General features: G+C 43.5%; 3 protein-coding genes across 5 annotated transcripts; all 3 read right to left on the reverse strand.

Annotated features, from left to right (window-relative positions):
* Positions 1-1751: 1751 nt before the first annotated feature.
* Positions 1752-2901, reverse strand: EndoG (Endonuclease G). Of its 2 annotated transcripts, XM_064687902.1 has the most exons (2): positions 2627-2745; positions 1752-2562 (listed from the first exon to the last, which is right to left on the reverse strand). In XM_064687902.1, exon 2 carries the CDS (start codon positions 2348-2350, stop codon positions 1883-1885), a length of 468 nt encoding a protein of 155 aa, XP_064543972.1. In that variant the 5' UTR covers positions 2351-2562; positions 2627-2745; the 3' UTR covers positions 1752-1882. The 2 variants fall into 2 exon arrangements, with proteins under 2 accessions (XP_064543972.1, XP_064543970.1); XM_064687900.1 differs by having other exon boundaries at positions 1752-2901.
* A 225-nt stretch (positions 2902-3126) lies between these two features.
* Positions 3127-11333, reverse strand: LOC135432287 (uncharacterized). Of its 2 annotated transcripts, none has more exons than XM_064687893.1 (8): positions 7420-7662; positions 5612-6925; positions 5210-5551; positions 4833-5150; positions 4622-4769; positions 4361-4566; positions 3889-4072; positions 3127-3830 (listed from the first exon to the last, which is right to left on the reverse strand). In XM_064687893.1, exons 1-8 carry the CDS (start codon positions 7586-7588, stop codon positions 3509-3511), a joined length of 3003 nt encoding a protein of 1000 aa, XP_064543963.1. In that variant the 5' UTR covers positions 7589-7662; the 3' UTR covers positions 3127-3508. The 2 variants fall into 2 exon arrangements, with proteins under 2 accessions (XP_064543963.1, XP_064543964.1); XM_064687894.1 differs by lacking the exon at positions 7420-7662 and adding an exon at positions 11265-11333 and having other exon boundaries at positions 3128-3830.
* A 118-nt stretch (positions 11334-11451) lies between these two features.
* Positions 11452-14687, reverse strand: LOC135432536 (uncharacterized). The gene is made up of 3 exons (XM_064688262.1): positions 14472-14687; positions 12558-12693; positions 11452-12451 (listed from the first exon to the last, which is right to left on the reverse strand). The coding sequence occupies exons 1-3, from the start codon at positions 14584-14586 to the stop codon at positions 11452-11454; spliced, it is 1251 nt and encodes a 416-aa protein (XP_064544332.1). The 5' UTR covers positions 14587-14687.
* Positions 14688-22379: the final 7692 nt, after the last annotated feature.

Consider the following 22379-nt stretch of genomic DNA (forward strand, 5'->3'; position numbering starts at 1 on the left):
ATGGCTTGGCCTGTAAAACAATTCGGCATCCAAATCTGGCAACATTGTTTTTAGTCAAATTTTATGTGAAAATGGTACCCTTAAATATCCTATATAGGCATACATAGGTCTAAACTTCCCACCCCCATAGCTCGGTCAAAAATCAAACGAATTCCATAAGGAGTGCTTTTTTGTTCATGGCTTGGCCTGTAAAACAATTCGGCATCCAAATCTGGCAACATTATTTTTGGTCAAACTTCATGTGAAAATGGTACCCTCAAATATCCTATATAGACATAGGTCTAAACTTCCCACCCCCATAGCTCGGTCAAAAATCAAACGAATTCCATAAGGAGTGCTTTTTTGTTCATGGCTTGGCCTGTAAAACAATTCGGCATCCAAATCTGGCAACATTATTTTTAGTCAAATTTCATGTGAAAATGGTCCCCTCAAATATCCTATGTAGACATAGGTCTAAACTTACCACCCCCATAACTCGGTCAAAAATCAAGCGATTTTAATAAAGAGTGGCTTTTTGTCCATGACTTGGCCTGTAAAACAATTCGGCATCCAAATCTGGCAACATTATTTTTAGTCAAATTTCATGTGAAAATGGTACCCTTAAATATCCTATACAGACATAGGACACAATATTCCACGGTCATAGCTCGGTCAAATCTCTGTTGATTTGCACGAGATTTGCCGCTTTGTTCATGGTTTTGCCTCCAGATCAATTTGGCATCTAAATCTGACATTATTTTTAGGCAAAATTCAAGTGAAAATCAAACCCTCAAATATCTTATATAATCTCATCCGATTTTCACGGTAAACACAACAATACGAAAATAACAACACAATTGGCGGATCGCCAGAATGTGACTTTAGTTTTATATTTAAAATGTAATTAGTTTCTGATTCGGCATTCGGTAGTACCTATTTACCCTCCAAGGCGGATCAAGTGCAAGTGCAGCGATCTCTTTAATCCAGACGACAACAGCACTAAGCCAAGCACCCACTCTGGGCTGAGCGTACCCAGCACTAAACCAAGCACCCATTCTAGGATAAGCCTACCCAGCTGTGCCCTACTGACGACAGGGGCGAGCAGTGATTAGTCACTTTGGCCCGTCACCTATCTGTATAGCGAGGGGCCGCCAAATGCCACCGAGTTTTGTAATTTCGTTGAGAGCTTATTGAATAGTTTCCCATTAATCAGATTTTCCGATAGGTTCTTAGTCCCGCTCTTGCCCCCAGGCCCCGCCCCTTCGACCAACTTAGTTCTAACAATGACGAAAAAAGAAGCATTCTCACCGGTTTGTCTGCCACACACGTAGTTTGAATTTAAGCGTACGTTATATATGCGTATTAATAATAAACACTTGTTAACTGCGGAGCAATTGAAATCCGATCAATATTCTAAACTGGTTTTTATAATTCCTATTCACTTTATAATTTTAATTTTCACCAATTTCTTCTTCTTCTACTTCTTTTTCGCGGCTTAACTAATGACGGCAATAAATTATCGATAGGTCATACAGGCCACGCTTCGCTATCGAACGTTTTACATTTTTGATATTTTTAGTATTTTTCAAGCTGTTATATACGTTCACAATAGCATTCAAGCAGCTGTAAATCAATTGTGCAATGGCCGCGCGGCAAGATTTCATTTTTTTAAATATTAAATGAGTCGCTTAAAAGCATCCCTTTGGCTTTGCTTTCGCTGCTTCATACATTCATTATACCTACATAGAAACAATAAAATCTAACAGCTGAAATAAACTAGCATTTATATTTTTATTTAACTCTGCATTGTTTACTTTTATTGATGAACACAATTCTTTGGGAAAGAAAACAAATCCAAAACAACTAAAATACAATTTACTTAAAATTCAAGAAAGCCTAGGATTTAAACCTTTTTTCCATTAATGCTCGCCAGCTGTTTCCGATTGAGCTGATCGAAGAATAGCAAACCTGCTGCTCGCTCCACCGTCTCGGGCGGCACTTGGAACACCTGCAGCGGGGTATCGTTGCTAATCACCCGGTTGGGCATCACATATGCCTCCATGTGCAGCCTCTGGTCCGCCGCCTCACCTACAATCACCTTGTAAAAGTGCGTGGGCACAGCCACCGTATTGGCACCGATTACCTCGTATTTGATATATGTCTTGCCGTCGTCCTCCTTGTGTGGCAGGTATAGCGGGCCCGTGCAGACGTAGACATTGCTGTAGATGCTCGTCAGTTTACGTACGTGAATCTCAAGATTGTTCCAGGCATCACGATTGAAGCCCTGGCCCACCTGTGGCGCCATGTTGGACAGCAGAAAGGTGTCGTCGCAGTGCTTCTGATGCAGTCGATGGTTGGCCGCTGCCGCCATGTGGCCACGATCGTAGCCGGAGCGCCGGTAGTCGGTGTTTTGCGCGCGAAAAAAGGGATGGATGCTCTCGTCCGGCCTAAAGTCACATTTGGCGCGGTCCACTTGGTCGTTCTTGGCCACCGATTCGGCGGTCAGGTGCTCGAACACCCAGTGGGGCACACGATTGCGTCTGTCATAGGATAGCACATAGTCCGAATGGGAGCGCACATTATCTAGGCCGGGAAAACCATACTTCATGATCTGTGCTATGCGTGAGGGCTGGGCGGTCAGGTTTACCTCGTTTGCGGGCATCAGCGTGGCGGCGGAAACAGATCCAAACACTGGAAGTCCAGGTAGACGTGGTAGTTTTCGGTGTTCATATTCGTTGTTGCCGCTCTGATGGCGTTCTGTGTATGAACCCAGATAAAAGGCGCCAAGAGCTGTGGCGCCGATTGCAAGGATGCTTTTCACTTTTAACCGACTCATTTTTAAATATTGTTTTATTTATAATATTTACAAAAGATAAGCATGCCGTGTGGCTATTGCACAATTTCCCATTGTCAGCTGTTTGAAAGCCAGTGTGAACGTAGATGACAGTTTAAATAATACCAAAAAAATGTCATATGTAAAAATACCAAGTTCAATAGGGCTGCGTTTAGAGTTTTTTTTTTTGGTTATTAAGTGCCGTTATTAGTTAAACCGCGAAAAAGAAGCAAAGCTAATTTATAAAGTGAACAATAAGAAAAATTAAAGCCGTTTTAAATAGTATATCGATTGAATTTCAACCGCTCCGCAGTTAACTAGTTTTATTTATTAATACACATACATTTCTACATACATGTACATAAAGTACGTTTAAATTCAACTTAAATACAAAAGTACAAGATTTATCGTCAGCACGAAACTGTGATTAACGTTATATGTAAAAAGAAAATTAATAAGTTAATTGGTTTTTTACGACGGAAAATTGTATCCAATCTCATTGAAAATCACAACGACACATTTGCAACGTGTGCAGCAGACAAACCGGTGAGAATGCTTCTTATTTTCGTCATTGTTAGAACTAAGTTGGTCGAAGGGGCGGGGCGGGGGCTGGGGGCAAGAGCGGGACTTAGAAGCTATCGGAAAATCTGATTAATGGGAAACTACTTAATAAGCTGTCGCGTGCTGCTGCCGCTGCTAGCACGTCTCCTTGTTGCAATCAACGAAATTACTAAACTCGGTGGCATTTGGCGGCCCCTCGCTATACAGATAGGTGACGGGCCAGAGCCGGGCGGCCGCAAAATCGCTGAGACTCTGCAGGCCGCCGGGTCGCGGCGGATGCTGTGTGTATTCACTGCTCGCCGCCGTCGCCGCTGTCGCCTGCTGATGCTTCGGTTTTTGTTTGCCACCGCTGGGCAGGCCCAGGCTCGAGTGGGTGCTTGGCTTGGTGCTGTTGCTGCCGGGATAGTAACGATCGCTGCACTTGCGCCACTGATCCGCCTCGTCGCCCACAAAGCACCTGGTAGGGTTCAGATATGTTAACTTGGGCAGTCATTCAAAAATGCATGCACACTCACCAGGGATAGTCGAAGCCGCGACTGTAGCCACAGGGATGATCCGTTTTGCAGCAATAGTCCCAGGAGCCGATTTCGGAGCCATCCGTTTCACAGGAATAGAAACCAGTTATGAGATTCTTCTCGCAGGGACTGCTGCGTCGACAGGGCTTGCCGGAGACCGTATAGTGGCGCCAGGCAACGTCGCCTTCCGAATAAAAAGTTAGTTAAGGATTGGAAACCCTTTTGTGCATGCGCAACACATAGTTAGTATTTGGGTAGGGGATACTTGGATTCGTCTTGGTTATGGGGGTACATGGTTACTACTGTACAGGTAGACGTTATTTCTATGTACATTCTGCGCCGTATTACAAACTAATTATATTTAATATATAAAACTAAAGCTACTTGTTGGGTTATACACATATTTGGATTGGTCAACCGCTGGTTATTTACACAATGATGGACGTGCAACAGGTTAAGATAGTCAGTTTACCCGGTTCCCGGAATATGTCCATGCGTCGATCGTTATTAACACGCGATCCGCCAATTGTGTTGACCTTGTCGCGGCACGTCCAATCGAATGGATTCCACGCGAATAGCCAGTAATCGCGCTCCTTGGTGTGCGTATAGTGCACATCCAGTTTGAGCTCGGTCTGATCCAGATCGGACATTTCGCAATTGAACGAACTAGCCTGGGCGCTGCAGGTTTAATACTCAGTGGGGTGAGAGTTCGGTTCAAGAGCGCCGGACTTACCCGTAGCTAAAGGCGTAGCACTTGAAGGGCGTCGTTTCGCGGAAGCGTATGCATTCCTTTTTGCAGGCCATTTCCGAGGGCACAGAGATGACCTTCTTGATAGCGGGGGGTAACAGGCGCGCGGGCGAGCCATAGCCCAGATAGCAAACTGAAAAGAAAAAGAAAACCTTGACAGATCTGGTGGGAAGGCTTCTCGAGCTGGTCTACGCACGTTTCTTGTGCTTCTCATCCATAATGGGCTGTATTTCACAGCCATGTCCATAGCTGGCGCGCTCAAAGATATCAAAGGCAGCATCCAGGATCAGATGCCGCTCCTTGTCCATATCCCGGACCGGCCAATCGCTCAGCTGACAGTTGTCAATGACGCCCGCGTGCCTCTGCTGGCCATAGCGAAAGGCGAAGGCGCGACACGTGAACTTGGTCGAGCGGATGCACTCCATCTCGCACTCGCCGACAGAGCGCACAGTTAGCGAGTCCCGCACAATTGACTTGAAAAAGCGCGTGGCATCAATGGCGCGGAAGAAGCATTCTGTAAATGGCAACAAAGGGTTGGAGCAATAGCTTCCACAGATTCCCCCCCAAACTCACGTGCATTGCGCGGATCGGAGAGCGCAGTGCTGGGTCCATCGCTACGCCGTGGCGGCGGCGACTGCGACCTGCACACGTCCATATCATCCGCCATGGAATAGATATCATAATCCCGATCCGGCTCTATGTCCACATAATAGTCCAGCTTATTGACGGGCCTGTCGCAGAGCATGCAATTGTCGCGTCCGGCCTGGTTGTACCGATAGCTGAACGTGTGGCATATGAAACTCGGGCGCTGATCCGAGCACAAACGCTCGCATTCCGTTAGAGTGGGTACATTGAAGGCATGCTTCACGGCGGTCTTGTGCAGCCGAAAGCCCTCGCTGGTCTTGGCGGAGCATTCTAAAGAGCGGGACGTGGGAATTTAATGTTGCAAGCCTTCTGCTCCTTTTATTTGCTTACCATCTTGTCCGGGTCGTCTGGTCCACTGTTGTCTGTAGTCGTTGCGCAAGCGTGGGTAGTCCTGGTCATAGCTGGAGCCGGGATAGCGCAACACCGCATTCGACTCACGTGGCGGCTCTCGGTGGTGCGTTGAGCCCAGCTCAAAATAGTTGAAATCGTGCTGATCCTTGCGGCGCTGCGATTCATAGAAGCTGTGCTTGCTATTCCCGCCGCCATAGTTGCCCAATTGCTCCTCCGCGCCAATCAAATAGGGCACAAACTTGTTGGGCTTCTTATAGGACACACTAGCGGGGCCCGGGCCGTGGCCAGGGCCGGGACCATCGCGATCCAGGTAATTGTGGGCAAGACCTGTTGATGGTGGACCGGGTGGCGCCGGTCGACTAGGCTCATGTGGGCGATACGGCGAATAGTCATGGCCAGGACGATACGAAGGCCTGTACTTGTCGATGCGATCCGTTTCAGGACGCGGCGGCCTATACGCCGAGCTGTCGTAGCCCGAGCTGCTCGGTAGTGTTTCCCAGCGATCGGGCCGATAACGCGACGGCGGCTCGGGACGCGCATAATCATGCCGATCAATATAATCGGGTCGCGAATGATCGCCAAAGCTGCTGGGCGGCGTGTGGCCAAAGTAGCCGGAGCCGGAGCCGGAGCCATGCGAGGAGAACTCATATGAGGAAGACGCCGAGCTGGAGGAATGCGAGCTGTGATAGTCCGTGGAGAAGGGTCGATGCTCGTAGGAACTGCTGGGTGGTCCCGACGGACCGCGATAATGATCCACAGCCGTGCTGCTGTGTGGCGGCGGCGGACGATAATGATCACGATCACGATCCCGATCACGGTCCCGATCATGTTCACGATCACGATCCCGATCGCCGCCATAGCCGCCGCCGCTGCTGCTGGGCCCGGGTGGATAGCTGCTGCTGCCGCCGCCGCCGCTGCCGCTGCTGCTGGGCTTGAAGTAAATGGGATTGCTGCTGATGGGCCCCTTGGAGCAGTCCTGGCAGGCGCTGCGTCGACAGCTGCTGGGCGCATTGCGATCCCGCTCATAATAATCATAATCCGGATGCCGCAGCATATTCGAGTCGCGTCGATTGGCGCTCGAATACAGATCCATTTGGGCCAGCGGCAACTCAATCAGCTCACAATCGCCCTGGCCATGTCCGGACGGATCCAGACGATAGTTAAAGCCCTCGCACATGAAGCGCTTCTCGTGGCCGCATTCGCGCATGCAATCCTCGACACGCTCACAGGATATGGAGCGACGCACCCAATGTGGCGCTATACGCTTGCCGGCCAGCACACGCCGGAAGCAGGCTGCAACAAGGAGAAGACGTGAAGATGCAGCAAAACAAGTGAAGCAATCGACGCCGCCGTCGCCTCCGCTCAAAGCAATAACGCTCAAAAAAAAACGACCTGCTCATAAGCTGTAAAAGCTGAAGGCAGTGAAGCGCGGCGCCAGCAGAACCCCCAAGATCGGCTGCTTCCATGTTGCTACATGTTTTTCTTATAGTTTTTCTTTTTCATTATGTTTTTTTTTTATTTTGTGTTTTGTGCTGCTGCTGCCATCACATCCGCTGCTGCTGCTAAATTATGTTCGAGTCATGTTTTTGCGACATGCCCCGCAACCCGCCCCCGCCCTTCTGCCTGGCACAAGGCCTTTTGCTCAGATTATCTCTGGAAAATTGGGCTTGAGTGGCAGTTCTTTTGCTTTTGAAAATTATGCAAATTACTTTAAATACGCACCAAACGCGTCTTTTGGCCCAGTGCATTGACCGAGCTGGTGTCAGGCCTCTACGTCTGCCCCTTACCTTTGGCATCCTCCACAACGATAATTGTGCTGCTTATTTCGCTGCCGCCGCCGCCGCCGCTGTGTCGCGTAGGACTCACAAATTTGGCGCTGCCGCCGGAGCTGCCCCAAAGCAGCAGCAGCATCAGCAGCAGCCACAGCAGCGGCTCGTCAACTGTTGGCAAACGCATTGGAAGGCGCTCAGCGAAGCACTAAATACACAGATATCAAATTTGTATATAATCCAGCTGGGCTTTTAATTCTATTACTATTTTCATTTATTTTATGTGCTCACTGATTACGTAAGCGCGGGTTTTTTTTAATTTAATTTTAATTCTTTTTTTTGCGATTTTGAATGTCAATTGCGTGAAAACGCGGGCGCAGCAGCCACACACACACAGACACGCACTCACACACACACGCAACAGGATATACGTAAACGCGTCTATTTCCGGCGGCGACTTGCGACGCGCTGCGTTGGCGTTTCTAATGGCGACTGAGCGGCTGCTGTGGTCAAGCTTGCGGTTTTATACACGGTATTAGAAAAACGCCCGCGCGCGTTTTTCACAGCAAACAATTTTCGAGCTTTTCTGCGCTGGGAGCTTTTTATTTTTCTTTTTTTCTGTTTTTTTTTTGGTCTGCGATTTGTTCTCTGCTTCTCGCTGGTGCTGTTGATTATTATGATGATGCCAACGGGGCGTCGTCGTCGTCTTTGAAGCCTTGAGACACGCTTTTAATGAGTACTTTTCGGGGCTGAAGATTGCTTATCTTTGATTCAGATGAAAATACGAGGGCAGTTGGTTGGTTAGTACCTTATGGCCAAGTGCTGCGTGGAGCAGTCAAGCATTAACTGACGTCACTCAAGGATGCCGCAAGTGAATGCATCTCATTGGAAGAGCAGTTTGGAAAATTCAATGAAATATCGCTCAGAAAATGTCATAGAATACTTGACTATATTCTAGCTAAAAGCTTTTCTAGGAAAATTTTGTGTTATATATATGGTATAATATTTGCAAAGTCGAGTTTTTCTTTAGTTCTAAACTGAAAACTAACAACAATATATATTTCATTAGCTCAGTAAATTTGAGCGACGTTTTATCAACATATTTGTTTTTTAAGGCACCAATAATTTATGCCAAGTACTTAACAGGAAACTAGAAACAATATATATTTCTTAAGTACAGCTACCTTTTATTTTTCGTTTTTTAAGGCAGCTTTAATATATGTCGAGGTTTTTTGGGTACCTTTTTTTCGCGGGAGTTGGCTAGGCTCAAGCCAGTCAATGTATCCTAGCTTTAAATCAAGACGAAATTTCTGGCCCAAACATCTCTGTTCATTGTACTCAGATATAATATGTTTATACACTTTATTTTTGTTTTTTAGACTCGATTTGTCTTATTATGCGCTGCTCTGTAAGCAGTATTAAAGAACTATTTTCAATCTATTCTTAGTTTTATCTAATTTGTTATTTAACTTTCAGTTGAAGCCAAAAAGCTGTGAGCATATAGTATAGGTTTTGTATATCTCGGTATATGAGTTGTCTAAGTGGGCAACTTCAGAACTAATATTTTTTTACTAAACCATGTACTACTGTATGAATGTTGTATTATTATTGCGAAAGGGCATAGTAGCCAGAGCTATTTAAAAAAGTTAGCTTGAGTTCGTAACTCTATACGTTACTTATAATAACAATAGTGAAGTCTAGTTTCTAACTCAAGATTCCTGTCCAAACTCTTTCAGTTCTAAGTAAACAATCGTATTCATATTCCCCAATCTCTTTTTCTATACATTTTAATTTATCTATCCTAACAAACCCATTAACTCTTAAACTGAACTTCAAAAGTCTAGCTAAAAGAAAGCTAAACTTCAAATCTAGTGCGTTGCCTAAGTCTTTTGTTTTCCTTGGCAGCGCATGCTGCCTGCTGCATTAATTGCTTCTAAGCCCTCTAAAGCTGCAATAAATACTCTGTAGGCCAAAAAGAAAACCGCTTTTAGATATCCTCTTGTATGCCAGCGAATAAAACAAAAGAGTGCAAACAAAATCGTATGTCAAGTTCGTTGCCTGAGTCTTTTGTTTTAGTTGGCAGCGCCTGCTGTCTGCTGCATTCGCAAATAACCAGCTAAATGGCTTCGGAACTTGCTATAACTAGTATTTATTGATAAAGCCTCCATTAAATACACTTCTGTATCGCAGTCAATATTTTGCAGTTTATAAATACAGCCCGTCGTGTTCGTTGCCCAAGTCTTTTACAATGTTGCGCCGACTTAAGACTAAATAGCCCATAACGTACTTCTAACATGCATAATTCATATATATTATCAAGTTCGTTGCCCAAGTCTCGGCAATTACATCGATCATAACAGCTGCAAGTGCCAGCCGCCCCTTACAGATGCTGGCCCGCACACAAAAAGCCAAACAAGCTGAGCGCATTTCCGTTTCTTAATCAATGTCACTGCTGTCATTTCAATGGTTGGCTTTTTGTGCATTCGGCTCGTCCAACAGATTTGCATACAATGCAGCCTTTCGGGGCGCTTGTTCAAGTGCAGTTGCTCTTGCACAATTTCAGTACAGTACAAAAAAAAAAAAAAAGAAGTAAACAAATCCAAAAAGAAGCTCAAATTGGCGTGCTACACTTCCGCTTCTAAGGCCCCAAAAAAAAAAAAGAAACACAAAACAATCTACTTAATCGTATTACTTGTTTGCTTATCTGCGGCAATTGCAAAGAGATCTGTCCCACGCCTAATAAATTCAACTAACAAACGCGCACGCAGAGCCCAACGATTTAATTACAATGTCGGATTTGAACTTGGCTTATGTCACCCGCTAGATATTTAGCTGAAAGTTCATGTACGTAGTGTCCGTCACAGTCGAGAAAACCAAAGGAAGTCAAAATATAAATGACTCTTTGATGAGTCGGCAGCACAATTTTAAAATTGTCATAAATCTTGTGCACTTGACAACCCATTCAAAATAAATAAACGCGGCTGACATCATATGTGTACAAGAAGCTTGCGGGTACTTTATGCCCGAGCAGAAGCCACTTTTATCAAAGAACTGTAGGTTAATTTGGAGGTTCGAACCCTCCCGACAAGACGAAAGACCATGTTGTTACTTTCCGCTTGAGGTTTAACACGTCGCTTTAATCACAAGGGAACATATATTGGGATCTAATAAATTCTGGCTTATGTTTTCTCAGGGTTTCAAACTCTCAACTCAATATGACATAAATAGAATCATAAACTGAGCTTAAATGTACTTTTGTAGCTTATGTCAACCCGATTAGGCATGAATCAAATATCGCATTGTGTTTTTATAATACCTTGTAACTTCTATATATAGATATATGCAGGCCCAACCTCATCGATAACCCACTTTGTTGACATTTGTTGCAATTTTTCAAAAAACTCTGCTCGACATTTTCGCATTCCACATGCGAGTTTCGGTCATTTGTTTTGTGAGCTTTTCGGATTATTTAGTATGGAAATGCTTTTTGGGCGCACATGCAATGTCTGTCTGTCGGAATACTCTGTCCACTGTCCACCCACTCGACGAGAGATTGCGCTTTATGCTAGTCTAATGGGTTTTTAGTTTTGTTACGCAAATAAAAGCCAGCCCGAAATGTGGGTCAACTGTCGCCGCCGCCCTCCTCCTCCCTGCGCCCGTACGTAATGAGTTTTAATTGTGCGCAATGTTAATTCTAGGTAATTTTTTTTTTAGTTTTTGTTACAATCGAAACCAAAAATAATAATAGCAACCGCTTCCAAAACCTTCTCCTCCTCCTCCTCCCACTGTCTGTTAGCTGGGCGCGAATCCAAATTAGTTGGGACCATGTTAAGATGTTTTATTGTACAGATTTATTCACTTACCATTCATCTCATCCATTGGATAACGATCGCGATCTCTGTCACCAGGCATCGGCATGGGCATGCTCATGTGTGGCTCTGGAAAGTAGAAGCACGAGATTAGGTTGGGCTTGGATTGAGCTAAAGCACCGACAGATCCCTCTTTATGGAATTCCGATGGGTTTTCCCGACAGTTAAGATATTTATTAGGTTAGCTCTTACTTTTGTGCACATAATCCTCGGGATTGAAATAGGTGGCTATGGTCTTATCGTCATCATAGTAACCATCTGGTCGCATCGCGCTGCCGTTGCGACGCATATACTCATCCCTAGGAGGCAGGGGGGACGGTGGTCTATCGTAGGCAGGCGGGCGCGCCGAAGAGCCCGGTCCAGGTCCATAGCCGTCGCCATCGTGAGCTGTATGCTGCGGCGGATCCGGTCGATTAGTATAGTCTGGGCGCGGCTCACCGGGTCCATCATAGGTGGATGTGGGCCGTGGTCCGTAGCCAGGTGATGTGGAGCTGTCAAAGGGACGAGCCGGCGAAGGATGCGGATAATCGGGTCGTTCGCTGCCGTAATCCGGTCTGGGCGCATAGCTGGGACGCTCGCCCGACGCGGGACGCAAAGTCGTGGGCGCATAGCGCTCCGGTGTGCCATAGCTATAGCCATTGCCATAGCCCAGACCAAAGATGGGACGTGGCGGGCCATGCGGCGTGGGACGTATGCCCTCCTCATCCATAGGGCCATAGGAGGGCCGGTAACGCTCGTCCACCTCGGGCACATTGGCCGCATAGCCGCCGGGTATATATACCTCCTCATTGGGCGCCGGATAGTTGTGCTCATAGAGCGTCGGGTATTTGTACAGTGGATAAATCTCGTGGGAGAAATACAAGCGATCCCCGACACCGGGCGGCGTGGGCACCGGCTGCGGCGCCTCGGGGTGATTGGTGTGCGGCGTTGGATCTACAACCAGCACGGGCGTATTGCCCACATCGAGCGGTCGATTGGGCAGATTCACGGGCGTTACGCCCGTGCTGATGGGACTCGGTGCGCCAATCGAATTGTCGCTCAGATCAAAGCAATTCGTTTTGCGCGAATACAAATCAAAGTCGGGATCGAAAATGACGCCGCCCGGGCGCCCGCTGCCCCCGCCGCCGCCTCCATATTGCTCCGATGACAACTGACATGTGCCGTTTCCGCGTCGATGCACACTGCAACAGAAAGAAGAAAAAGAAGTGGAAACGTTTTATTTTGCAACATTGGGTAATCGCAATTGCAATTGTCCAACTGCTGCTCCTCCGCCTCGCCAGCACTCACCCGAACGAGATGGCCTGACACTTCTCGCCCGCCTGCAGGCACTTCTCCTTGCACATCTTCAGCGAGTTGGTGTCTTCGGTGCGGAAGGTCTTCTCAAATGGCAGCATTGCCTCCAAAGCGATCCGCTCGAAGCAGTCTGCGCGGCGAAAACAAAACAAAACAAATCAGACGCTTACAAATCGAAACAACTTGGCTAATTGGCCAACTGCAATTGGCCAAAAGAAAAGTGCCAGAAAAAGTGCAACTCTTGAGTAATGCAGCCGCCCTACCTCCCTCCCTCCCTGTACACCCCTTTGAACTCCAAACTGGCAACTTCCGACTCCAAATTCCATTTGCAATGATCTCATCATGCGGTCAACACTTGCACTTTCAAGGCCATTCGCAGCATTTTTGCTCCACTGTACGGTAGGTTAGTTTTATGGCCCTCCCCCCACTCACAATTGTGTCCACGTTTCAGCTTTGTTCTTTATTCAAATTTGTACATTTTATTTGGCTTGCGTGCCGTGCGGACGCAGTTGACTGCCATTAGCCCCATGTGTGGCCCATAGAACTCTCGACTCCAGCCCCAACACTTGCCACTAACCAGGCCCCATGAATAATTCAAAAAGGTCAAATGGGACAACAAAAAAAACTATTTATTGCCCTGTGCAGGTTGTGTCTACGCTGCATGATGGACTTTATGATCTGTACTGGTTTTGACTATAATTAGATAACAAAAAATGATTGAAAATATTTGAGGGAGTAACTTTAGCTTAGAAATATCGGCGCTGTATTTAAAGTAAAGTGAGGAAAGTTTTTTTGGGTTCTGGGAGAACGGAAGATCGATCAGTCCACAATGGATAAATTATGGTCTAAGTGAGTCGAGGGCAAACTCCCTCCACTAACGTTATCTAACCTAGAGTATGATCTGAACACAAAAAAAAGTTTTCTGGAAGAAAAAAAAACACTGCAATCACTTGGGAATCAGCTCCAGGGCTACAAAGAAGCCTGAAAGCCTTCAATCCTCTTGTCGAGAATCTGCACAACTGGAACAGATGAGGTTAAAATTTCTTTCCTTATAGATATAGTAAGGGGATTTTTTATCCATGCATTTTACTACTGGTCCAACCCGGACACGAGCTCATAAGAATTTCATAAAGTTAAAAAAAAAAATTTATTTTTATATTTTTGTATATTTTTGGATAAATCAATAATATTTAAATATTTTACTAAATTTGTTAACAACATGCAAAGAGACAAGTGCTAAAACTAGGAGTTTCTAGCATGGTAATCTTTACTTTTACTGTACTATATTTTTTATCTTAGCGAGAATCATAATAACAGATACAGAAAGAAAAGAACAAAGTATTCATACAAGTTAAGCTTTTGTCAAGAAATTTTTAATGTATATAAAACATTAACAGATCCATAAGGTATATATATATTGCTGATCAATATGAATATATACATGTTCGTCGCACCAACTTTCAGTCTATTCTCTTAGTCATAAATCGAACTCCATTAAACTATTCATTGTTCCATGTTTTTATAGCAGGAAGTGCATATGAATCAGGGAGTTCGGATCAGTAGATCCCCTTTAAGCCATAATTCTACAAGGGTGTTAAATTTTCGGTTTGCCAAAGATCGAGCTGTTAATATCATTAACAAATTCCTCTAGCAATAATATACATATATAGCTTTTAAAAAGCCCAGACAACTGAAGTATCTGACTACGTCAAGCCTAATGTGGCGAATATTATTGTAGCGCTCTTTAACAAAAGAACTTGTTTGCATATTAAGAAAAGCTAACTAGAGTCTGGTTTCTTTTAACGACCAAATAACAGTTGATTATAATAAGATTATAAAACCTAATCAGAATTGTGATGATGAGTTAATTGTTGTGCTTTGTGGTTTCTCTCCACATCGAACGCTTACCATTTCGCGCTGAGACCAGCTGATTATCCACTGTGAGCGCTGCCGCCAGATTCGCGAGCAGCAGCTGCAGCGCCAGCAGCAGGCAGAACAGCGGGACTTTGAGCATCTGCCGCATTTGCCCGGTTGCTTAGCTTAGGCTCTCGAGTATTTTCACTTGCGAGCGGTAACAATAATTTCCCTTTTTTGCACGCACACACACAACTTTTTTCCCCTTATTTTGTGTTTTTTTTTGTCACTTCCTTTGGCATTATTGTGGGGAGTTCGAGTGGACTGTTTGGATCGACGGGAGCTTGGGAACTGAAAGACAGCGGCAAGCGCGATCGGCGTAGAAACCTTCTGTTTCTTTTTTAGCTTCTGTTTCTTTTTAAGCTCTTTCTTTCTTTTCGCTTGTTGTTGTTGCTGTCTCCTTTCTTTCTGTTACGTTCGCGTGCCAGTGGGCATCATTTCTTTGAGCATAACTGCTTCAGTTTGTGGCTTTCGCGTTACGTTTCGCTACTTTTCACATTCTTTTCACCGTTAATTATATTGCCAAAATATGCAGATCATTAAAGATGAGATGTGGGAGAACGCATATTTATGGGTTCGAGTCCAAAAGCGAAGGCAACAACGAAATTCTGAAATGTTTCAGTTTGGAAAAAATAAGTTCAACAATTCTCAGAGCGCGCGTGTCATTAACCTGGCCAAAAAAAAAAAATCTCGTTTGGCTTCCTTGATGACGCCATAAGTTCTATTGCCTGTTCTGGAGCCTATGACCTTTTGGCCCAAGTTTTTGGCCACTTGGTAATTAGCATTTTTTTTTCTTTTTTTTTTTTTTGAATGACAAAGTGCTCAGCAATGCGTAAATACAATTGCCATCATTGCCGTCGCACTTGGCCAAATGTAAAGCCAAAAACAAAAATGATCAAAAATTATTAAACAAAACAAAAATTTAAAACAAAACAGCTTAAAACCGCGCAAAACCTTTTAATTGTTGCCCAGAGCGAACGATAGACAGGGGAAAGAAGAAAAAAACCGGCAATTAATTTATTATGACAGCTTGAGAAAAATATAAACCCAAATTATGAATGATTAATTGAAAAGCTGCTCAGAATATATTTAAAAAATTTATGTGTATAATGTTTATAAAAAGAAATCGTTTTTTTTTTTGCGCCAAATTTCACTCAGGTGTTAAGTATTCGGCTTCTGGGGCAACATCTCAACGCCTTTCCGGCCGAATTATGCTGAGAATTGTAACGGTAATTTGGATTGTCAAGCTTCCGTTGCGCTTTGACATTTTGGCAAACGGTTAATGACAAGAAAGCTCGCACATCACACACACACACACACACATGCACACACATGCACAGCTGCAGCGCAATTTCAATTTACTTGCTTTGATTTTAAGTATTTCTTTTTTTAAATTCTTTTCTTTCTTTTTTTGCGTTTATTTTAATTACATTTTTTTTTCTTCTATTTTTTATTTGTTTTCTTTTATTTTTGTTTGCCGCTTTCGTTTCTGGTTTGGCTTGATTTATTTTTTTTTTTTTGTTACGCTGCGACTCGAACTCAAACGCCGATCCGCACTCGCTAAACAATTGAAACTGAATAAAAATTCTGATTTAGTTGTATTCGAAACTCATCGGATGAGCAGAAAGCAGCGCTGCCCGCAGCGGCAGCAGCGGCGACAGCGACGCCGGCAGCAGCAACATCAAATAAAAGCATCGCGCTCTTTTGTTGTTGTTTTCATTGTTGTTGTTGTTGTTGTTGTTGCTGGCATTTACGGCGTTTAGATTTGAACTCAGTTAGGCGCAGGCAGCTTGAGGCAGTTCATCATTATGATCATCATTAGCAATTGCCACGCCGCGCACACTTGAGACGCCGCTGCCAGCTGAGCTCGGGATGTCGATCGGCCTGGCGCTTGCCTTGGAAGCAGCGTCGCGTCGTCGTCGGCGTCGTCGTCGTCGTCGTCGTCTTCATCGTCGCCTTCTTTCGCCAGCCACCATTTCCTCTAATAGCTGCGCATGACTCACAGAAAATTGTTTCAATATGAAATTGTAGCAAGCACTTTGTGTGTTTGTTGCAAGCCGCATTTTGTATGCCCTATAAAATTGAGTTGAGCTTTTTATTTAAATTGAGTTTGTTTAAATTAAAAGCTACTTTTAAGACAGCTTTGTATGGCCTATTAAGTGAAACAGAGCTTTTCAATCAAGTATAGTTTGACTAAAATATAAAATTCATAAACTCAGCTTTTGAATTAAGTTTTTGAATGCTTTAATGTGAACTTTTTACAAGCAAAGCTTTCTTAGCCAACAAAAATCTACAAACTTAAAAGCTTAAAGCTGTTTTTCATTATACAAGGAATTTGTTTGCCTGTTTCAAGCTGCATTTTGTGTAAAAGCTGAGCTTTAAATTAAAATATGGTGTGCCTTAAATTAGTTATAGTTTGTCTGAAATATAGGTTGCCCTATAATACAAAGAAATGCCTTTATATTAATATAGTATCCTGAAGTATGCATTTTTTATAAGCAATATAATATAAAACTCGTAACATTTAAAAGATGAAACGATCCTATAATTTTAACTTTTTATAAGCAAGTATTTCTTTGGTATTAATGCCCTGCAGGAAGGGTTTAATATTAATCATAAATCGGGGATTTTAAGAGCAGAGTTTTATTATATAAGGATTACAAAAATTTCGGATCTGTGGAAACAATATTCGATCAATCGGCAAATTTTCAAAATATTTTAAGGAGAGAGAGAACACATCTTCTTTAGCAGCGATTAAATGTATCTACAGACTTTATAAAACAAATTGTATACTTTATATATACATATATACTTTTATGTATATATTTATATATATTCATGACTGTTTGATAGTTTAATAATTTTAAAGGAGTTTCTTCGCTTTTTAAGCCAGTTTTTTAAAACTTTTCTAAAACTTCCTTTTTCTGAGTATTATTTAATATTTTATAATTTAGCTATAGACATTTCATTCAAGCAGTTCCTTTTCCTTGGGTATACAAAGTCTTACACACAGCTTAAATGCCTCAGCTGGAAAGTGTATGCAGAGGCGTGTTTATTTGTGTGCGCGCAATTAGAGGCAAGTGTTAGACGTCTGTTGCTGTAGCATTAGAATTAGTAGAGCAGTTGAATTAGAACCAACTACAGAATTGGAAAGAACCAGAACTTCAAAGCGCCAAAGAATGGCATAATAATTTCCTTAACTAACTTTACGCTTTGCTAGAGCCACTAAAAGGAGCGCACAATTCAAATTGACTGAGGGCTTTGCTCGCCGGCCAATGCACCTCACAAAAATGTTATTATATGAAAAACTTGAAGAGTTTTCAGTTTTCAGCAAACAGCTGAAGCGTTAATTGGTGCAAGTTTTCACTGCAACAACCAAAAGTTTTGTGCCCTGAGTGTGTGTGTGTGTGTGTGTGTGTGTGCGTCGTTTTCGGGGGGGTCTTATAATTGGCGACACCTTTAACTGCCGACCTTGTCATGCTCGCTGACGTCGTCTAATTCAGGCCGGGGCTGTTCTTCATCAGCGCCTCGGCAACGACTTTGCAGTCGACGTCAGCTGCGCTGCCGGCAACGTTAAGCGAGCGTGTCCAGCGGCAGGAGCAGCAGCCGGCTGCCAGCTGCTGCAAAGATTCGCCGAATCTCAGCTGAGCTCATTCTTAGCACCAATTTGCATGGTGAAACAGAAATTCCTTAGAATACGCCCAGCTAGGTGCAGCCGCGCTTCAAGGTTGCAGTTCGTGCCCCGAATTGCTGTCGGATTAGGCAAATTTGGCAGCAGCAACAAAAGAAATATGTATGTACATATATACAATTTGCCATGGGAAAGATTGCACAATACGCATTTGATTTTTTTATATTTATCTATTTGATTTGTATTTTTTGGGGGGCGCTCTGCTCCACATTTTGGCTGCGATTGATATTTGCGTGTCAGTGCGGCCAAACTGTCGCCGCCTATCAAAAATCGCCTCAAAAAAACGCCAGAAAAAATCGCCACAAAAATTCAACGGGTGCTCGGCGAATGGCGCACGCGCCGCGACTGCCAAGTGCGGCCAAGCAACAACAACAAATATATCGATTCCACTTGGCATCACGTTTTGCAGCGTGAACAATTTCCATATACAGCGCGTGTCTAATACAGATATTGGACGGCAGATATCTTGCGCTCGCATCGGGCCCAAGGAGCATGTAACACCCGTCCCAGCTAAAAAAGTAAAAAAAAATTAAATAATAAAAATTTAAAACGTATTTTGAAATGGAAAACGCAGCGCTCCCATGCGAACCATCGATTGGGTAAACGCATAAATTGATCGGAGGTGATTGACAGTTGTGGGCGAGCAGGAAACGCCGCCCGTCGACAACAACTTTGTGTTTGGGGGGAAGGAAGGGTTAAATTACGCAAAGGTTTTTGCTTCTTCTTCTTGAGCGGTCAGTTCAAAGCAGCAGCAGCAGGTTTAAAATTCTTGCGAATCAAGGGTCTGTTGTTCAAGCATATTTGAGTTGGAGGTATATTAGTATTTTCCAAGTTATCCCGATTTTGTCTGTGGCTAACGTATGCAAAGCATGTCCCTCAATCATTTTTTGCCGGAGGCTCTTTATCAAGATCTTTGGCTACTGCATTCCGAAGAGCACCCTCTAAAGCAGACAGCAGGGCATATGAGTGAATATGAGTATGAAACTATAGTCATAGGCGATCATAAAAGTCGTGTCTAATGTGCGACATAGTGAGAAATGAGTATAGAGAAAGAGCTAGTATATAATCTATGCTTAGGATAGACAAAAGATAGAATCCAGGCCGCTTAAGCAAAGGAATCTAGCATTATTGAAACGGGCAAAGGTCTACCTTATGTCTACCCCAAGCATATATTAGTAAATGTTCAATAATATATGATAAAAAACTCAAACTTTGTTTTTCACTCTTACAATACATCTCTTCTCGGGTTTCTGTCCGGAATCTGACTCAACCTAACCTAATCTAGGCCAACCTAACCTAACATTATCCAACCTAACCTAACATTATCCAACCTAACCTAACTTTGCCTCAATTGTTCAATCGCTTTGACTCTTTACTCACACATTCACACACTTATTTACGTACATGTTGATGCATGTAGAACAAGTATCATTATAGATCTAGCTGATAGAAAAATATGATTGAATTGATTGCTTTACAATTGTTACTTAATTGCCGAAACGGATTCTTAATGCCCAAGGAATTGGTTACAGTTTATGGGCTATTTGTTGCCGTTTGGCAAATCGGCAAACTGGTTATTCACGTAACTGGCATTAGCTCAGTCGCTTTTGTGCTTATCATAAACGATTTGTGTATCATATTCAATTTGTGTTCAATCATGTCAACTTTATGTATGGGCCAGTCATATCCATAAAGTTACCTCTAAGCAGCACTTGATCAACTTTTAATTTTGGTTAAAGGGGGAGTTGTCACTAAGCCGCTGCTATAGAAATCAAATGTTCATGTTAAATTGACAGTCGGTGTTGGCAAACAGCTGTTTGTTGCAATGTGCAACGCGCACATGCCCCACATTTCGCAGAAATGTTGAAAGAAAAGCTTAAACTCACCTAACAGGAAGTATTTGCATTCGCAATTTGGGATTCGCGCACTGAAAATGAAAGTTATAATCCGCATAGCCGTAGCAGTGGCAGCCACAGCCCACGGGCACACATATTATTATTGTTTTATGTAGCTTGCAGCTCCCGGTGTGGTACGCATTGGCTTCACTCGAATATTTATCAACACACAAATAACCATTATGCAATTTACCAAGACAAACGGGGCAATTTGCGGCAGCCCGGCCTGGCAACCATCCACATGCAACAAGCCGATTGCTGCAATGCAGCCTGGGCCCTGGTTGAGGGGGTCGCCCTGCAGTCTATGGCCAAAACACACTGGCCTACATATGCATGGCCACACAGACAGCAGCCCAATCAGCGTTTAACAGTTCGGTTTATAGCAGTCCAATCAAAGATTAACAGTGTAGTTAACAGGAAGTCGTAACAGCAGCAGTAACAGAATGCTTGAGGAGGTCGCCTTGTGGTCTATGGCAAAAACCAACTAACCTACATATGCAAAGGCACACATACACAGATTGGTCCAAACAGCACGTTTAATTAACAGCAGCCCAATCTATGCTTTACATTTCAGTTAACAGCAGCCGTAACAGAATGCAACAGCTGCTGTTATGTCAAGTTGTCGACCCATAAATTGCTCATCAAATGCCCATTAAATCGACTGCGTGTGATGCATTTGATGATTAGTTTTAAAAGGGTTCGAAATTGGTTAAGTAATTGCCCAAAAATGGTAATAAAAAGAAAAATAAAAAAATGCGTTTTATTGCAAATTTTTGGTGTTGCTTATGTTAAGCACACGAGCCGTACGTGATCGTGATGCCCCCCTCTGCTTGACAGCGACAATTGTGACCCATTTACATTTACAGCGTTTAATTGACACGGACAGCAACAGCAACAACAACAGCAACAGCTGCTGTTATGGCCACATAACAGTCAAGGTCGTCTGCGAAGATGCTTTGGGCTTGATATGCTAGGGATAAGCTTGACAATTTTTGTGGTTGTTGTTGCTGCTGTTGCTGCTGCTGCTGCTGCTGCCGTGACGTTCACTTTTGTGGCCGAAGAAGGCAGTTAAGCGATACATTCAATCGCAATATGCTTTATGTGCCAGTTGATCATTCACATGGAATAATTTCAGAAGAGGTTGCAAACAATGCGATTATGACATTAATATAATGTCATTAATATAACAACAAGCAAGAATGCTGCCATCGGGTACAACCGACTGCCTAATACCCGTGCACAGTTCAATATCGTGACAGTTTTGATGAAGATATATTCATTTGATTCAATATTAATATATTTGTTTATGGATCGATCCTTTGAGTTCTTCTGTTCTCTCTTAATTTCAAATGTGGCCAGTTTAGCTATTAAATTGTGATTCATGTATTTCCTTTTTGAGGTAAAAAGGTCTATGTTGTTTCTTTTCTGCCAATATCTAAAGAATGTATTTTCAAACCAACAAAGTAATTATATATATATTCTTGATCAGGATGAAGATATGACTTGATCTGTTAATTAATTGTTAATGTTACTTTTCCTGAACCAGACTCTTTAAATACTCGTTCTCGTTATTGCATGTCCATAATTTCTATAAATATCTATTTTCGCATTTTCTATGTCTTCCTTTCCCATTTCCATTATATCGATATTTAGCGATTGTTACTTATTCCAAACATGAGCATCTCCCAAACGGGCAATCCCCACTCGAGCATTCCAGAAACTTTATGAACGAGCTTAATAATTTGTATTGTGTGACACAAAGTGAACAGAGACAAACAACAAATTTTGCATTAAAACTTGCCGAGTCAAAGTTCGATTGTCTATGTCAGGTGGAGACAACAACGACGTCCACTTTTTTAATGTGACTTCATTTTGCAGCAGCAACTGATGCGTGGTTGCTGCAGCCAACAGGCAGCTGCCCCAAGTTGTTGTTGTTGTTGTTGTTGTTACTATATACTGTCTTAAGCAACAACAACAACAGGCAGACCTCTTGGTTAACCAACTCGTAAAACACTTAACAGTGCGCTGTTGTTGTAGCTACTGTTATTGTTGCTGCTGTTATTGCGGCTGCTGTAGTTGTTGTTGCTGCTGTTGTTGTCGCTGCTGCGCGCATGCGTCACGTATGCTTTTTACATTGGTCGTCGCTGCTGTCGCTGCTGCTGCGGCTGCCGTCTGCTGCTGGCGCCTGCAATTGGGTATAAAACGGATGAGCCATTGGCCATTGTTTATCAGTCATTGGCAGACATTGGCAGTGCAGCGGGCATTATCAGCAGCAAAAGTCGAGTTTAAACGCGTTCGCAAACTACAAAAAAAAAC

Source organism: Drosophila montana, unplaced genomic scaffold (genome assembly GCF_035044405.1).
Source record: "Drosophila montana isolate Dmon_TW-CO22-7 unplaced genomic scaffold, ASM3504440v1 contig_3200_1, whole genome shotgun sequence".
Lineage (NCBI taxonomy): Eukaryota > Metazoa > Arthropoda > Insecta > Diptera > Drosophilidae > Drosophila > Drosophila montana.

Excerpts from the sequence above, each read along its gene's own strand:
- EndoG (XM_064687900.1), bottom strand. The coding sequence starts at position 2,815 with ATGAGTCGGTTAAAAGTGAAAAGCATCCTTGCAATCGGCGCCACAGCT.
- LOC135432287 (XM_064687893.1), bottom strand. The coding sequence starts at position 7,588 with ATGCGTTTGCCAACAGTTGACGAGCCGCTGCTGTGGCTGCTGCTGATG. Across the intron at positions 5,552-5,611 it reads CAGACGACCCGGACAAGATG|AATGCTCCGCCAAGACCAGC; the intron begins GTAAGCAAATAA and ends CCCGCTCTTTAG. Across the intron at positions 4,567-4,621 it reads TGCTACGCCTTTAGCTACGG|CGCCCAGGCTAGTTCGTTCA; the intron begins GTAAGTCCGGCG and ends TTAAACCTGCAG.
- LOC135432536 (XM_064688262.1), bottom strand. The coding sequence starts at position 14,586 with ATGCGGCAGATGCTCAAAGTCCCGCTGTTCTGCCTGCTGCTGGCGCTG. Across the intron at positions 12,694-14,471 it reads GCTGGTCTCAGCGCGAAATG|ACTGCTTCGAGCGGATCGCT; the intron begins GTAAGCGTTCGA and ends TTCGCCGCGCAG. Across the intron at positions 12,452-12,557 it reads TGTCAGGCCATCTCGTTCGG|TGTGCATCGACGCGGAAACG; the intron begins GTGAGTGCTGGC and ends TTTCTGTTGCAG.